Source organism: Pelmatolapia mariae, linkage group LG1 (assembly GCF_036321145.2).
Source record: "Pelmatolapia mariae isolate MD_Pm_ZW linkage group LG1, Pm_UMD_F_2, whole genome shotgun sequence".
Taxonomy (NCBI): Eukaryota; Metazoa; Chordata; class Actinopteri; order Cichliformes; family Cichlidae; genus Pelmatolapia; species Pelmatolapia mariae.
In genome coordinates, this window is record NC_086227.1 from 12,492,228 (window position 1) to 12,510,922 (window position 18,695).

General features: G+C 38.9%; 1 protein-coding gene across 1 annotated transcript in view; it reads right to left on the reverse strand.

The window, feature by feature from the left end:
• map2k5 (mitogen-activated protein kinase kinase 5) overlaps positions 1-18,695 on the reverse strand; it is a 60,957-nt gene that overhangs the window by 10,699 nt on the left and 31,563 nt on the right. Inside the window, exons 20-21 of the mRNA XM_063472478.1 lie at positions 10,944-11,005; positions 9,956-10,001 (exon numbers count right to left, since the gene is read on the reverse strand). Of these exons, the coding sequence (XP_063328548.1) occupies positions 9,956-10,001; positions 10,944-11,005 (108 nt within the window). The remainder of the gene's footprint in view (positions 1-9,955; positions 10,002-10,943; positions 11,006-18,695) is intronic.

Genomic DNA, 18,695 nt, shown 5'->3' on the forward strand with positions numbered 1-18,695 from the left:
ACAGGTCTGGCAGACAACAACCGCTCTATCACGTGACACATACTGCTCCGATGCGCCGAGCTGGGTTACACCAAGTAGCGCGTTTTGTGAGGTGATTTTTTTGATATTTCGGATCGGATTACATTTTTTATTTATCTCCGATATTCGATCCAGTAATTTAGGTCAGTATCGGACCCATACCGATACGTAATATCGGATCCGTCCATCTCTAAAAAGCCTTCAGTCAATCCAAAATGCTGCAGCAAGAGTACTGACAGGGACTAGAAAGAGAGAGCATATTTCTCCTGTTTTAGCTTCCCTTCATTGGCTTCCTGTTAAATCCAGAATTGAATTCAAAATCCTGCTCCTCACATACAAGGTCTTAAATAATCAGGCCCCATCTTATCTTAATGACCTTATAGTACCATATCACCCCATTAGAGGACGTCGCTCTTGGACTGCGGGTTTACATGTGGTTCTAGAGTATTTTTAAGTAGAATGGGAGGCAGACCCTTCAGCTTTCAGGCCCCTCTTCTATGGAACCAGCTTCCAGTTTGGATTTGGGAGACAACTTAAAACATATAGTTAGGGCTGGATCAGGTGACCCTGAATCCTCCCTTAGTTATGCTGCAATAGGTGTAGGTTGCTGGGGGAATCCCATGACGCATTGAGGTGTTTCTTCTTCAGTCACCTTTCTCACTCTTGTGTTAATAGATCTCTCTGCATTGAATCATACTTGTTATCAATCTCAAACTCTCTTCCATGGCACGTCTTCTGTCCTGTCTACCTCCCCTCACCCCAACCAGCAGATGGCCGCCCCTCCCTGAGCCTGGTTCTGCTGTAGGTTTCTTCCTGTTAAAAGGAAGTTTTTCCTTCCCACTGTTGCCAAAGCGTTTGCCCCAAAGGGGGTCATATGATTTTTGGGATTTTCTCTGTTGTATTATTGTAGAGTCTAACTTACAATATAAAGCTCCTTGAGGTGACTGTTGTTGTGTTTTGGCGCTGTATAAATAACACTGAACTGAACTGAAACCACAAAGACAAAGCAAGAACATGCAAACTTCACACAGACAAGCCCCAGCTCTGCAGCAGGATCCATCATGAATAAGAGTATTGGGCCACACCTCTTAACCTTATATTTCAGGTGTTTTCAGTCCCATTGCCACAGGTGTATAAAATCAAACATGCAGATATGGTTGGGTGCTTGATTGCATCCTTTGAAAACAAGAAGTCTTGTTTTGAAGAGCTTACTGAATTTGAGTGTGTTTACTGTAATAGAACGTCGCTGCAAATCAATTTGTAAATTTTTTTCCCTGTTAGACATCCCATGATCGGCTATACGTTGTGTTATTGCAAAATGGAAGTATTTAGGAACCACAGCAACTCAGACACAAAGTGGCACATCATGTAGCACAAAGCATGTTGCAGGGTGCTGAGGCACATAGTGTGTTAAAGTCAGAAATGCTTTGCCGAGTCAATAATTGCAAAGGTCTGAACCTCCCCTGGCATTAACATCAGCACAAATACTGTGCAGCAGGAGCTTCATAGCATGGGTCTCTATGGCTGAGCTGTTACCGTAGGTATGATTTGTATGTGGACCAGAACTTTTGCCCATATAGTCTAGAACCTTCTTACGGTGACGGAACAACGTTAACCACTGTACCAACATGCTCGTTGGCTTTATTATACTTAAAAACAGCAATAATTCAAAAAATAAGTACTCTGAGTACACTTCACACTGTAAAGCAGGGGAGTCAAACGTACAGCCTGCTGGCTGGATACAATTATATCCTGCCTGCGGATACATTTGAGTCAGGCAATTGCGATTTAAATGCAAGCGTGTCAGGAAAAAGTGAAGAAATGAAAAAGCGAAAATGTAAAACGAGCAGCATCTGGTTGCATTTCAATGACACTGGAGAAAGCTGAGTGCAGAATTTACAAAATTAGGAGCTGGATAAATGATACATGGTTTTTGTTTTTTGTCCTCCACAGTTTTACATTGTGGTTTCAAACTTGCCCAGGCCTTAAACCTTATGTTCTCCCCAGTAGTAGTAAATCTATAAAAATAAGGCTTTTATGAAAACTGAACAAAAAATTGCTTCCTTGAAAAAGACTTAAGTTATAGTTCAGTATTGAATATTACATGCAGTAACAGTGTTTAAATGCTGAAGTGCTCAGTCTATTATGGGATATTTCTCATTATCTTAGGCCTAAAGCATCAAAATTAAATCACTGGCACCTGAGATCATCAGAGGCAGCCTAAATAAATATAATAGCATGTTTGAGTGACTAGACTCCTCCAATCAAATTTGAAGGATCTGAACCAACAGGATCCACAGCAGATAGAGTCTAATTAAAAAGCCTTTACTGAGTTCTTTGTCACATGCAGCATATCTATGAGTAGAAGTAAAAATAAAGCACAAGACTTCAAGAAGTTCAATATAATATTTTTGAAGACAAAATGTTTATTACCAGACTGCTCACATGCCTAAGAAAATAAACAAACCCTACATTAACCTAATGACCGTTATATCAATGTCATTTTGAATGTACTGCACGTGCACTTGGTCTGGTGCACTTCTACACGGCTGTCTAATAATTAAAACTCTGCAGCTTAAATGAAGTATGAAACCTGTGAGGGAAGAGTTTCTAAACACAGAGTGAACAAGTGCTTCTTAGTCAGGTCATTGAAGGTGTCTGACTTTCTGCTGTAGCAGAGCATGGACAGAGGTGAGCTGGGGGAAGGACTCATTTAAAAGTTGCATTAATCACCGTCTGGCCATATCAAACTGGGATAATCACCTGCAACTGCTCTGCTCAAATAGAAATGGCCTACACCCAGGGGAAATACTACCTAACTCTGTAATTGTTTGAAGCCTTTGAAGGGTCTGTTTAATCTAAGATTAATTTATGCGATTTTAAATAACTCAATGTATGATTAATACGCTCAGAAGAAATTAAAAGGAGTTAGAGGCAATTATAACAAGAGACTGGTCATCACCTCATTAGAATAGTGTTGGGAAAAACACTGTGTGTGTGTGTGTGTGTGTGTGTGTGTGTGTGTGTGTGTGTGTGTGTGTGTGTGAGAGAGAGTGTGAGTAAGAGAGAAGGGTAAAGAGGTAGGTAGAATAACTGGGACTTTACAGATTTGCATGCTAATCACTAGCTCCCTTTGGAAACTGCCTGGGTGAGTGTATGAATGGCCAGTGTGTGGGCATGTGTGCACCAATTTTAGTTCCCAGAGAAAGCTACACTGTTACAGTGGCATCTGACCTCAAAACACAATAATATACATATTTAATGTTACTGTCAAGAGAACCTGCTGTTCTTCAAATATCCACCAAATAATGTTTAAAAACCAAAAGAGTGACAGTGTCAGTCTCATGTCTTAGTTTCCAACCAAGTAACCAAATCAGTAGCCAGGATTCACACTCAGAGCTAGTAACCTGTTAGTGTTGTTAAATACAACAGGCAGATACAACTGAAGGTGCATGGGAAATGAAGTTTTATATGCACTGCACAATAAGCCTCACACCATGACTTACAAACCAGAGTGGTCTCTCTAGGATATTTCTCATACAATCTAATAAGAGTCCAGCACAAATCAACATGTTGTGATAAAGCGCAGGTACTTTCATGAATAAACTGGATTATGAGACATTATATACAGTCAGAGTTTTATAAAAAAGTATAAACGTCCACTACTGGAGAAAATGAGGGGAAAACCTATTACTTTCCCAGAACTTTTGAAGTATTCTGGGATATATTGAAAAGGGAGAAAAAGAATGAAGAATGACTAACTTTACATTTTGAACTGATAGCTTGCTCTCTAATCCTCACATCAATGATACAAACGTCCATTTAACTTTCAATTAAGTTGGCATGTTCAGTTAAACAATAGCATTCACTATTATCTAACTTATTTTTACACCTAAACAAAAAGGTCAAATCAGGAAATGTTATATTAAAAAGGATAATGTTTTGCTTTTATTATACAAGCTCCAAATATCGATTTATATGTAACTCTGACTTCAGCCATCATTTAAAATGACTTGGCTGACGTCTGAATGACTTGAGTTGAAGCACTGTAGTCCGAGTATGTGTAAATGGAGTTTACATCAGTGAACACCCAAGGGTGAAATGCGAAAACATTTGGAGGGGAAGGTGGAGACAGAAAAGTTTAGGGAGGAGGAGACACTGGTGGCTTGGTGCATGTCTCAAAAGAGGTGCTTTGATACACAAGCGGGCATGTGAAAATCCTTTTTGCACATGCAACAATGTAAACATTAACAGGCCAATTCCTCGGACGATAAAACTGTTTCCAAAGTTTTAACACACATGATAAGTGCAAGGCATGCAACTACAGTTAACACATTTTCCCAGCTGTCTAACCTGAGTTAAAATAGAGTGAAATCAATGAGAAAACCGATGGAAGTGGACCTAAAAAGCAAAGTAGATGTAGGCAGATTACCATTAATTAGTCACAGTAAATCACAAACATCCACTGTTTTTGATTCAAATGGTCAAACTGTGATTTTAACGTAGTTTATTTAGTGTCTTCCTTTCTTTGTGGTGCGTTTGTGGTTCTGTGTGAGTGTGTGTGTGCGTGTAAGTTCAAACTAGATTTGAGGACGGTCAGAGACAAGAGGGGGTTCCTTTGTGAAAAAAAATGAGGGGCTCATCTGGTGTCTCTGGGGTTGAAAGGGGGCTATGAAATTTGTGTGCGTGTGTGTGCGTCTATGAATAGAGAAGCAGAATAGGAGGAATGCTTTGACAAGGGTGCTAAAAGGCTGCGTGAAGGCTGCTGGCTGGGGAACAAGGGACAACGAAGGAGTGGGAGAAGGGGGAGGGAGAAATGAAATGTCCATCAAATCCCAAATAAACAACATAAGGTTGTGCGGATCATCGCTCTAGTTTTTCTTCACTCATATGCACAAATTAACCACATAAAAACAAGGAAACAAATACGGATGATGATATTGTGTCCATGTAAATCCCAGAAATAAGTAAATGCTTGAAACCCTCACCAACTCTTTCTTGCTCCACAGCTTAATAAATAAGCCAGGCCAGAACCAAAAGCAAGAAACCCCAGACCGGACAGGTCATCACCAAACACCGGCAGCCAAAGTCCTGGGAGCGAGCCAACGGAAAGTCTCCTCAACTGACTCAGCTTATGACGACGGGATTGGGTGTCCACAATGAAAGATGCATCAGTATGAGGACAGAAAAAACACACACTTGCCTCTCTGATGGCTCATCGTGTGATTTTCTAACTAAAGAAGAAAGATTCCTCAGCCAGAGTTTATTAAATCAAGTCCATTAGCCTTAATTAATAAATAAATGTATCAAATTACAACCCACTGATGTCACTGGGTAGACTGATATTGTTTAGCATTTATCTTATTGTTCTCAACATACACCCACCGGGTACTACATTAGTTACACTTTGCTAGTGTTGGGTTGGACCCAGTTTTAACTTCAGAGCTGCTTTAATTGTTCACAGCATAGATCCAACAAGGTAATGGAAACATTCCTCACAGATTTTGGTCCATACTGACATGCCAGCCTGAACCGTTGATACAAGGCAGGTTGGCGCTATGCTTTTATGTTGTTCAAGCCAAGTCCTGATCCTACCATACTAACATAGCAACAGAAAGTGAGACTCATCAAACCAGGCAACAGTTTTCCAATCTTTTATTGACCAATTTTTGTGAATTATATCCTCAGTTTCCTGTTCTTAGCTAACATGTGTCTCCTGGTACAGTATTCTATTACTGTAGCTTATCTGCTTCAAAGTTTCATGTGTTTATTGTTTATGTTCTTCTGCATGCCTTGGTTGAAACAAATGGTTATTTAAGTTGTTGTAGCCTATCAGCTTGAAGCACGCTGGCCATTCTTCTCTGACATCAATAAAGCATTTTTACCCAGAGAACTGTAGCTTACTGGATGCTTTATGTTTTTCAAACCTTAGTCTAAATACTGCCATCTCTAAATTTTGAGAAGGAAGTGCTGAAAATCCCAGCAGATTTCCAGAATACGCAGACGAGCCTGTCTGGCACTACCAGCCAGGTCACTTAAAAACCAGTTTCTTGCCCATTGTGATGGAAGGTAGAGCAGTTATCCAGTATTCAGTCTGCATGCTAAGTATCCTTTGGCAAGATCTCTGATCCTTTCATCAGAGAATGAGCGTGTGTGAATATTAGATAGAAAGCACTTACATGCAGGAAAAAAAGTGTTTGTATGAGTGGATGTGAATGGGTGGATGAGGCACGCTATATGAAGCGTTTGAGTCCTCAAGTAGAGTAGAGAAGCGCTATATAAGAACGAGTCCATTTACCATTTACACGATTCTGATGCTCAGTTTGAACTTTAGCGGGTCGCCTTGACCATGTCTACATGTCTGATTGTATGAGTTTCTGCAGTGTGGTTGGCTGATTAGATACTTGCATTAATGAGCAGTCGAACACAAAGTGACCAGTGATTAATTGGGGGATATTTCAGTGAGCTGACTACGTTTTGCATTGATGTTTAAAACATGCCCTACGGTTCACCAGATAATAATAAAAATGAAGGACACACTTATACTACTTCTGTTACCATTAGCTTCTGTTAACTTCGCCTTTTTTCTTTGGTAGTGTAATCAAAACACTGCGCTTCCTTTGGTCACGTTGGGATCATAGCATGAACCATTTAAAAAGCTTTTTTCTTACACTGTGCAATGATAAAGCTGCCTAATAGAAGAAGATAGTTTCATGCGCAAAGCGTCAAGTATATAACAGACATAACCCGAGCTTCAGGGATGTAACCTACGAGCAGGCACGCAATCAAACAGCAGCCTTTTTAAGAACATCTAATAGGATAAAATCCCAGTGACAATGATGTCAGTAAAAGCTACACCAGTGATTAGAGAAACCACATGCTGAAACCTGATGAGCAAACTGGAGCTACTATGTCACTTTGTATGGTCACAAAACATTATTTGTTCAGTGTCTACACTATTGTGTGCATTTCCTGCATTATCGTCCACAGATAAGAAGTGAGAGTAAATAGTGGAGCAGAGAAAAGAGAAAAGGGGGGAGCGATGGCTGGGTGCATTAACATACAGATAGAATAGGCAAAGAGTTTTAATGCACTCAGGAGGCTTGGGGAATGGAGAGCATGAGAGGTGGGGAGGAAAAGGGACTAAAGAAGAGAAAAGAGAAAGACAATCAGCAGGCTGGTGTCACAAAGGCAGGCAACCATGACCTTATATCTCAGTTCATCATGGGCACAGAAAGAAATGAAAGGCCTACAGGAGGACAAAATATAGGTAAAGGAAAGATGAGTGGGATGGAGCGAGACAAATATAGAAAACGGAGAACTGTGAAAATTTGAAAAAGAGCACAAGGATCACAGTATGAATATGAAAGAAGTGGGGCACAGTAGGAATATAGGAGGAGAGTGACAAAAAAGAAACACTGACGGGAACAGGGATGAAAGTGAGTTACAACCACGACCCCCAAAAAAAACAGGATGGGGAAAAAAAGCACTAAGTGACTGAGAAAGGAAATCATAAAATAGAAAAATGTGTTATTGCTGAAAAGCAAAATATTAAAAAGAAAAAACTGAAATTAAAAATCAGAAAAACAATTCAACCTCACGGGTGGAGAGAATCTCATTAAACTATGAAACAAATAATATTTCTTGTTCTTAAAGACACGCCGCATGGATAAATACATGATTGAACAAAGAGCCGTTTAGTTTTTCCTCTGAACAGTAAAGAATACAGACACTGGGCATCTTCCTTGGAGCTCCAGTTCATTCTTAATGGCCCAAATCAAACCCCCCCTCACCAAGCAAAACATTATTATACTTTGACTAGTTTAATTATTACAAAGGAAAATACAACAGGTAAACTGAGGTAAACTGAAAATGTTAAAAAGGAAAATATACAAAGGAACTGGCTCTTTAATTCCAGCATTGTGTTGCTATTGCCACACTTATCCACTTAATGACTGAGCCAGCGTACTGATTCAAGAGACAGTTTCACTAACAGCTACTGAGGGTGTACTCATAGAGAGCGATGAGTGCCTTGCAGCGTCTCCGAGCACGACTGACCCGCCTCCCCGCTCCACTGCTAGCCTGTGCTCACGCTGTCCGACAATCTAAGCACGCTTTGGTTTGTCTTTCGTTTTCACGCGCACTTTCACACTTGAAAAGCACGCTTGGAAAACATGACTCAATTAATCGCACCCGGGCAAGACACACAGCGATCACACTAGTCAAATTAACAACACTTTGACAGTCAAACCTGCGACTACACCTTCAGTAGGCGACTTTTTATCAAGGATTAACGGACGCACTGTAGCCAATGAAAACTGAGTGTTCAGCCAGGCAGGTTGTAAAGTAACGTAAAGGTAATGTCTGACAAGAATCTGATATTTAATGCAACCCCTGTCAGAAAACCACAAAAGACTGTAAAATACTTATAATCTTCCTTATGTGAATGAGAACTGACATATCAAAGGATGTGCCAACTATGCATTCAGGTAAAGAGAAAAAATAAATCAAAAACATACAAATAAATCTGCCTTTGAGCCAGAAAAACGATAAAAGTTTGGTTCACATAACAAAATGGTCTGAGCAGAAGATCACAAAAACATCAAGTTGAGCTTCATTTTTGGATGGAAGCATGAAGTCCCTGTACAGCCAACACTTCCCAATATTCCTTCTTTCTAGTGTGAGACTGAGAACATGCAATCTGTTAGCAGCTCTGCATTTACCCTCTCCAGCTCACCATCCCCACAACACAAACCTTTAGCCCTCACCTCTCTCGGGACATAACTGTCAGTGTCCTTGATCCGAGCACACAGAAAACCCCGAGTGTTAAAACTCTTAAAAGGCAGTCTTTACAAACTGACAGTTTTGTGTGTTAATGCTAGAACTAAAGACAATCGTCAGGTTCACAAATGGAAGGAGCCATTTGACTTGGCTTGTATGCCTGTCCCTTATTTATATACTACAGCAGGGTCACTGCCCTTTCAGCATTAAATTTAAATGCAAGTAACTAATTTGTTGCTGCTGTTGTTCACCGCCAAGCTTGATTCCTGGATTATGTCAATTTTTTCTAAAAGAATTCAAGAAATTTCAACATTTTAGTGTAAAAATATTAGCTACAATGTGCCAAAGGCAAGTTAAGCAGCCAAAAAAAAGCTACCTTTAGCTAATCCCTTATTCACAAGTGGGTAGCTCAACATCTTCAATTTAGCATTTTCATGCCGGATGCCCGCCTTATGCAACCCCAAAGGGATCTGTGTCCTAATGTAGCCTGAATGAGCAGCGATAATATTGCAGAAAATGGTAAGTGTGCATGTAGATGACTGAAAGGAAAATTTAATTTATAAAAACATGTGAAACTGACCAAGTGATTTGTTTTTAATTTTGGAAAAGGGTTGAGCTGATAATTCTACAAAGTGTTGGAGTCCTAATGATTTATGCACACACACGCACACACACACACACACACACACACACACACACACACACACTTACAGTTTCTAAAATAATTTTCTTTTGTCAGCTGGTCAAATTTAAAACTTGATTTTGTTAACCTGAATGATGTGACTCTTGAACAACAGCCTGATTTATTCATGCTGACTCCAGCGGAGTGAAATGAATGAATTATTCCTGGAGTAGGTCTCAATCCTTCCTCAAGGTTTCTGGCTGACCTTTTTCTGACACTGTTTATCCGAAGCAAAAAGTTCATTACTGCCGTTTCCACACATCAATGCTAAGTTGGAGGGTCCTTGACCTGAAACACCTCAATCTTTGCGGAAAATACAACTGCATATTCCAAAAGCTACAGAGATAATAAAATTATCTTTAATTGAATTTTTATTGGAATGCATGAATATGATCATTCTCTATACACATTTATTCAAAACCTATATTTTTGAAGTCCTTGGAAGTGTTCAATAGGAGGTTTGGTTTAACTTACCATGAGGTTATTGGGTGCAGGTCTCTCCTTGGGGTTCCGCCTCATGCTGAAAAGAGAAATACAACAGCTTAAAGCCAGACACTATTAAAACTGAGTTTCTAAGTGCCCAAGAGATGGTTTTTAGTTCTAACTTACAATTCATGCCTAATTTTATTTATAAACGAATATCAAAAAAAAAAGATGGAGGCTTGAAACTAAACTCTTTGCTCTACAGAAATTAAAAGCAAGAGTTTAATTCCCTTACAACCCAGTACTTTTCTTTCAGACAGATTAGGGGAGTATTGTGTGTTTTTCTGCAAGCGTCCTTCACACTGTGAGGTGTGCAGTCAGGTAACTTGTTAAAGCATCGCTTTGAAAGCACTATGACCATCTAGGAACAGATTGGGAGAGGATAGTACCACCACTGAACGCAGGCAGGGCGGAGTACCTCGGTCCTGAGAGAGAAATGCCCTGTTTAAGTAAATGCAACACCCATCGGGGACAAACAGCAGCTGGTATAATCAGCTTGTGAGTGCTGAACACACACATATACACATGTGGTTAGGGTGTGTATGTAGATGTTTGTCTAACTGTAAAGGTTACAAGAGGCAAATTAATCACAAGCAAATGCTGGGTAAACATTTTCTGTGTCCTGACGCATTAGATAAATCAATCATTCCTCATAAATAAAGAAAAGCTTTCTATTCAAACACACAGGAGAACAGAGCTAATAGCTATTTCAACCACAATGCATTAACACTAATGCAGTTTATTTCCATTACGCTATTATACCATTATACTTCATATTCATCTACAGTAATCTGAATGAAACAAAAAGTCCTTCTATATTTGACCATGGCAAACATTTAAAGATAGTACAAACCAAATTTACAAATTAAAGGACCTCACAGTCAATAGCTGTTGAATACACATAAAGTGTCTCTTTCATTTAAATAATTAATCTCGTGCTTCAATTTCTATAAACAGATCATTTAAACAAATAACTCACCATTGAGTGATGAAGTGAACAAACTTTTCGCTAAACTGGCTGACAGGGAGAACTGGAGGATCCTGTAAAAAGAGGAGGACAGTTTTTGACCTACTGGAGAAAACAAAAAAACGAACATTTACCTAACATCAGCAGGGATGTATTAAAACTAAGATGAGGGTTGTCATAGTCAAGGTTGGCTGAAATTAGTAAAGCAAGAAGAAACTGACAAAATTTAAGGCCGGAGATGAAAGTTGAAAATTGTTAAATGTGTTATGACTGATCAAATCAACCAAGTGATGACATGTACCCACAGAAACATTGGCTAGATTAAAGTTTTGTTTTGTGAGGTTATTCTTTTCATTTTTGAAATATGTAAAAAAAACAGTAATCAAACTTGGGGTGATGATGTCACACTGCTCTGTAAGCATTATCAAACTTTTACTGGTAAGCCCCCAACCTCAGAAGGTTCGTGCCCTACACTTCACAATGTTTTAAACATTTGTAACGTTAAAAAACAATCCAAGTTGAATGGAACTTAATTAAAAACTATATACAATAGCATCAGGAAACTGAACTGAGGTTCAACTCAACACATATTTTACACTTTGATGACGTGCCCCATTTTTTGAAAAGCACTGCTGACACAGAGATCAACCTTGATTTTATTGTGCTATTGTTATTCTCTAACAATGTGTGATGCAGAAAATATTCACACACTTAATGCTTGCAGTCTGAGTTTAGAAATAACATTGGATTTTTTTTCTCTATTTCTCTCCTGAAATTCTGGCAAGGGGACTAGTTACGGTCTAAGGTTTTAGCAGAAATGTTTTGTCTACCAGACACAGAAAAAACAAAAACACACAACACAGAGAAAAAAAGAAATAATTTGACCGTGTCCGGCATATAGCATAACCAGCAACAGCATAACAACACTAAATCTGCCACGTGGGAGAAAGTGCTCGTGCTGCTAGAAAAAGGTTTCCACACGCTTTCGTCTCAAAGATGCTCGAGCTCAGCGGTCCCCAACCTTTTTTGCGCCACGGACCGGTGTATGTCCGACAATATTTTCAGACAATATTTTATTGCCTGAAGGTGTCGCGGATAAATACAACAAAATAAAAGAAGATTTATTCATAACACACGGGAAAAGACCCAGGGAAACCGAGTTAACAATAAAAACGATAAAAAGTAACAGTAAAAAACGATAAAAACCCTAAAAACAATAAATTTCACACCAAACGGGTCCGTGGCCCGGGGCTGGGGACCGCTGCTCTAACTGAATGAGATCAAGTCATCATACTTAGGACTACAAGATTATTGAGATTGTTTGTCATCATTACTCACTGATTTTAGTACCAAAAATGTTTTCATGCAGATTCATGTTAACAGAACACTGCTTTCAAAACAAAACAGATCCTATTTATGAACCTAAATTCAGGGCTTCTCTTCAACAGAAAATAAAAGATCTAATTAAAAAAAACTATTACCAAAAAGTAGAAATTAAATCAACATGGCGCTGCTATATTCCTATAGATGAATAAGGTCTGCCAGATGTTTTTCACCTAAGTGCATCTCCTAGAAGCAAAATATAAAGTCTTTCACGCCATTCACTGCACCTGCATGACCGAGGTGACACTTGATGTCACTTGTAGCAAGATGCCACTGCATTTCTCCTGTGGCTCGTTGCATTTAGTGCAGGTTTTGAGAGGATAACGCGTCTCTTGTCCAGTCAATTGGCCCTTTTTCTGCTTTGAGGGACAAGCTCTTCTGCTGGGCCAAACATCTGAAAGTAGTTGTACATCTGTGTTTAATGCAATGTTACTCATCCACACTAGTCTGGGAAACTTTAAGCTGCACAGTGCAAGGACCAGCTGTGATTGGCAGGCACATGGTCAGGTGTCGATGCAGGGAGCGCTTATTAGATATCAACATCCCTGGATCATGTTCTTTAATTGTAAGCAGTCAAACTCTTGATCAACAATAACATCTGATTAACTACTATTACTGATAAAACCTATCACAGTGCTGAAGAGATTTAGTGATGTTCAGTGATGTTAAGTACTTTTCTTGTATAAAGACTGACCTCAAGGATGCACTCTTGATAATGCCAGGACTGAGTGGTGATTTGCTGTCAAGTTGTAATAAATGTGTTGCACCTTTGGAGTTTCTCTGGTTGGGCCAACTAATCAACAAATGTGACGAGCTACCAGGTGAAAGTGTTAATATAAGAGAACGTGTTGTACATTAAAGCCGGTAAGGTTCATGTCTACCGCCATGGTTGTACAGAGCCCAGTACAGAAAGAGATGGAATAAGACAAGATTTGGATCTCAATGAAAAGAAAATCAGACCAAAGGGAAAAACCTTTAAAGGAAACAGCTGTATATTTGGTGTGGAGCCCTCAGCACAACGCACACAACTAATTAAGTGTCACCTTTTGAAAACGAGTGCTCTTAACAGGACAGCAATTCTGTTTGATGGTTACTAAAACAACCAAATGATGCAAAGCAAAAACTTTTTTCTACTTTTTATTTTCTTTGTGCCTGCCAGGTGAACAGCTGTTGAGGTACCTGCTGGCACACAGTATGTTTAAAGTCAGCCTGGTGGGGAAAAACGGACTATTTAAACCCACTTTAAAGTATAAGAGTAAAAGGAGTGTGTTACAGTGCTGGGAGAATACAAAAATGTTATTATATTAGCAGATATCTAAAGGTGCACACAGACACAAAGATGTTATGGTAACGAAAGGGTTTTAAAGCTCTTTGAAGCTACCAGGATGAATGTTAAATTTGTAGCATTCAAGGATTTATGTAGGAGAAATTTCTGAAAGATTATTCAGTATTTTCGACATTGTGGTTTTTTGCACTCCTTTACTTTATAGACAGTGTACACAAGTCTTTTGTGCAGTTCACCTCACTTTTATCATTGCAGGTTTTTGTTCCAGGGAAATATGTAACTTAAAAGATAAATAAGAAGCTAAAATAAAGACAAATAGAAAAAAGTGGCCAAGTAGTCCATGAACTCATTTTACTTTGTTCTTAAATACAAAATATCAATGCGGATTTTGTTGTATACATCTGGGAAAGAGGCGACTGTGGTGACTGAAGAGGGAAATATTTTTTATTTCAGTATTTAATGATTGAAATTTAAACTTGAAAAAGCGTATCACACTGACAAAAAACTTAAACCTAGAACCAAACAATAGTTTTCTATAAGTGTTATTATTGCTATTTAATTTAAAAAAAAAAAGACTCTGGTTATTACTCATGTCATCTAACATCTTTGAATCTTGTAACTTCAAACATTTTCTAAAACTTCTTTTAATGTTTTGACATCCCTTTTAATTTCATTGTTAGATATTTAACACACCTTTAAAAGCAGTAAGCTCCGAGGCTGGAAAATGGAACAAACACATAAGTGTCCTAAACTGCAGCTGTTACAAAACTGAATCAGTCCTCACAGGCTGATAAAACAGTCGTCTTTAAAGCAGCCTGGTCTCTATAGCTAAGTTACCTCTTTATCACAACTGTATAGTGATGATTTTTTTTTCTCAATAACTCACATGTTTTATCAAGGACTAAAGTTAGGAGAACACCACTTTCACTGACTGCACGAATAATTAGCAAATATGTGTGTTTGTGCATTGCAGCCGATAGATGCAGTTTCTTAACTAAACCCGATCAAGCTTGAAAAAAAGCAACACGGTGGTGAGAAAAATGCTAAGCCTAAGGCTACAAAACAAAACTTAACAAACCAATAGGTCACGTAAGGTGGCTACATTAGTCTTTAATAAAGAGTCTGAGCTTTATTTACCCATTTTTCAAACATATCATTTCCTATGAATCTTTTACCTACACTGAGATAATCAATAGCAAAAGCAAAGACATGCTTTAGGATTAGTATAAGGATGCATTTAAGATAGAGTTAACGTTATGTTAATGTTACAGGATGTCAAAAACTTTGAAGCCATCTAAGTGTGTATCCCTCTGTGTGTGTGTGTCTGAGTGTGTCAGGCCCGCTGCCTGTTGTCAATCGAAGTTCTATGAACCGTGTCATGTAGAACAGCTGTGCCCGACTGACCCTCCATTACAGCCCTTCACCTCATTACTCCATCCACTTTCCCACTCTTGCTTTATCCCTGCCTTTGGCTGCTGGCACGAAAACCTCCCAACACAGTATATTATTATTTTTACACATGAAATACTTGGAGGAAAAGTCTAAACCACTTTACAGCAGCAACCTTACTAAATTAACATCTGTATTTACTTTGTTTCCAACAATACCAGCAAGCAGAAAACCAAGTATAAAACTGTGTGAAATTAACAACAATACAATTTTTGTTGTAGATACATTTGGAAGATGCTATCTGTAACTCTAAAATTTTACATACACAAAATGTGTTGTGCTTGGATATAGTAAGATCGGTAGATGCCGCAGGTGTAGGTCAAGATTTAAAAACATGTAGTGCGGCGTCATACAGAGATGATGCAAAGAGGTCTTAAAAAATGAAATAAATCAACTACTCAGATAAAACTCATACAGCCCAGGTTCAAGACCACGCATTCATTCAAATGCAAAGAATTAAACCTCTTTACATCCGAGACCCTGCTGTGCCATTAAAAACACCTCTGGGCAGTGTTCGCCATTCCTTAATGCTCTGATCGGCAGGCTCCCGCAAAGCATGATGCATGAACCCATTTAAATTAACAAAGGAATGGATTCCTTCTAATCTCAGTGCACTTCACAGTTCTGCCGCTGCTTGGATGAGCAATATATCATAGCGCGCACCCAAAAACACACGTGCACAAACAAATGCCCTTGAGCACGAAAACCCACAAACGTCAGTATACACTGTTTAGAGAGACAGAGCACCAAATAATTTGCTATCGCTATATTTTGGTGTACACACACACACAAAGCAACAATCAATTAGGTGCACCACACACATAAAGTCTTGACTATACAACAAATGTATGTGTCATGTAGGCTAAATCTGATGCAAAATTTCTGTCTGCACTTTTCACACAAATCTGCATGCAGATATAAACATGCACATTTATGCATGTATTCATGTTTCCACCTGAGAGGAACACTGCTGCAGCTTTGATGTGGCAGCAGGCGATTGCACAAAAGACAGGCAGGCTGATGAAAGTGGCTAGTCTGCGTGAATTAGTCCTCTGGTTGTCAATGTGCACCACTAGGAGACAGAACACACACTACGAGGGTACAAGGGTACAAGTAAATATACATGTCATTGCCATGAAGCAATTATTAGGCAAAATTAGATCAGTAATTACAGGCTTGAAAATAAAGTGGGAGTTCTTTATTAGTGGAGCCACTTGCTATTCTACAAACAGAGGAGAGAGGCGCATTAATGAGGGAGGACAGCTTACAGATGGTGGAAACAACTGCGGAGAACTTCTAATTCAAGACCCTGCCTGAGCAGGGTGAGTATGTTGTTTCTCTAGCATGCACTCATAACAAGGATTTCCAAAGATGCAAGTACGATGCATTTAAGTGGAGGACTGGCATGTTAAAATAAAAATTAAGGGAACACTTAAAACACATGTTCTAGTTGAATATCTTTACTGACATGCATTGTGCAATCCGATCAGCATGAAGTGATGAAACATCAGTGGAAAACAAAACCATCACAGCTCTGAGGGCTGGATTCAGAAATCACATCAAACATCAAAGTTAAGATTTTTCAAGTGTTCCCTTGTTTCCTCTTTGAGCAGCATACACGTATATAAAACCACTCTTCAGGATCAATATGAATTATACCCAATTTTATACTTTACTTATACTAGTATTTATACTTTTGCTGATGATTGGAAAGGTTTGTATTTATGGCATAAATGCAGCATAGATTCAGTGCAGAAGTGCAAATGCCCCTTTAAGTGTCTTAGATACAAGTGTGTCATTTTGAGAGTGAACACTAACAGTCCTTAGAAAGAGCTATTCAGTGTGTTACTAATGAGATTCAGCCTCGAGTGCTTTATAGCTGTTGGGTTACGGAAAATTTTGGCGTTCTCCAAATATTGACCAAAATCAACCTAATTAAAAAAAAAAAAAAAAAAAAAAAGCATTAAAAAAACCTTATAAATGAAATCAAGATAAAGTGGAGGTGATGTAATGTTATGTTAGGTAAGTCAAAAATGTGTTTTCTCTAATGCTGGCAAATTAACTGTGTGGTAAACTGTCAACAACGACTACATGTTCTTTGTTCATGAATGTCAAAACCATTTTCTTGTCTAAATAAATAAAAAAAATAAACTCCTTTACTTGAGCTGAAACCACAGTTCTTACTACCTCTACTATTCTGTGTAAGTAAATCCTTCTTTCAGCTGCTCCCTTATTCAGACAGCAGATTTATGATCTGGAAAATGTTTATGCCGCATGCTACTTCCTCACGCAACCTTCTCGGAGATTTGCATCTCCTCCTGGGGAGCAAATCTTTTGTGTGTTGGATAAATGTGTAAACCACCACACTACAGAATCACCGGTAATCAGCAATTTGAATTTTTATCATTGTTTATTTGGCCTATATGTTGAGGGCATACCTCAATTTAGGTTCAAAATGAAAGAAATGGAAGCCAAACCACACACATTTGTACCTAATATTAAAAGCTCCACTCACAAGAGCACATTCATTCAGCCAATAAAGCAACTTTCAATTTCCCAGTGGGTTAAGTCACATACAATATCCAAAAAATGTTCACATGTACAGTACAGTATATAGTAATGAGCAATATTTACAAAATGCCAGGGAGTCAGGTGTAATTTATCACACCTGCCATAGTGTTGAGTCAGGTGTGTCTAAACTAATTAAAAATACCTTTGTATTAGAGTAGCTGCTCCATGTGACGTGTCCCAGCCCAGTTATTTGGGTTTAAACAAAAATAAAAAAGGGTTTAAACAAGTTGTGCCAGACTCTGGACATCCAAGTGGGAATTTATGCTTCAGTGGGAGATCTACACTGTAGGTACACCGTAACCGCAAATACCTCTAAAACTCTATGACGTAAGCTACAGTGTAACCTGATGTGCACCTGGCCTGTTCAGAACCGTTGAGTCCTCTCCCCTGTTCATTTCTGGCGAGTTTTTTGGCAGTTTTTGAACACGACAGGGAGAGAATTACAATCACTGCCTCAATATAAGAAACAATAATGATAGTAAAAACATAAGGACTCAAAAAAAATCTGTAAATTCCTGGAGGGAGAGGGAGCCGAAACTATCTGAATGTACAAACTTGATGCATAAATGTGTTTTCCTTTGGAAAAAAAAGAAAAAAGAAAACAAAGAGCGAGGACCCTGGAGGGAAGAAAATCGAGGCATTTCATTTGTTTCTATCGGCTGGCACTGCATGTAAAACACATAATTAACACATAATGCACCACATACAGCCATAAACGCTGGCAACAATGTCAGCCACTTTATGTAGCTTGTGTCATCGGCTCTGCCAAGTCTCAATGCACAAGTCTAAATCGGGCGTAAGTGGGAACAGATAGATTTCATCTATGCAGCATCAACTGTCCAGAGAGAGGTTATCCTCTTGTCTCTTCCTCCAAAGCACTGCACTAGCTGGGACGGTAAGGCACGGACAACAATGAGAGCTCTCTTGCCTCAAGGGGGAGACGAGAAAGGGCACAGAAAAATAGTTTGAGTGATGGCTACGTCTAGCTGACTAATGAACAGTTCAGCCCAGGTCAATCCATTACAACCGAAAGCATTTAATTATTAATTACGGCCAATCTATAGGCAGTTAAGGAC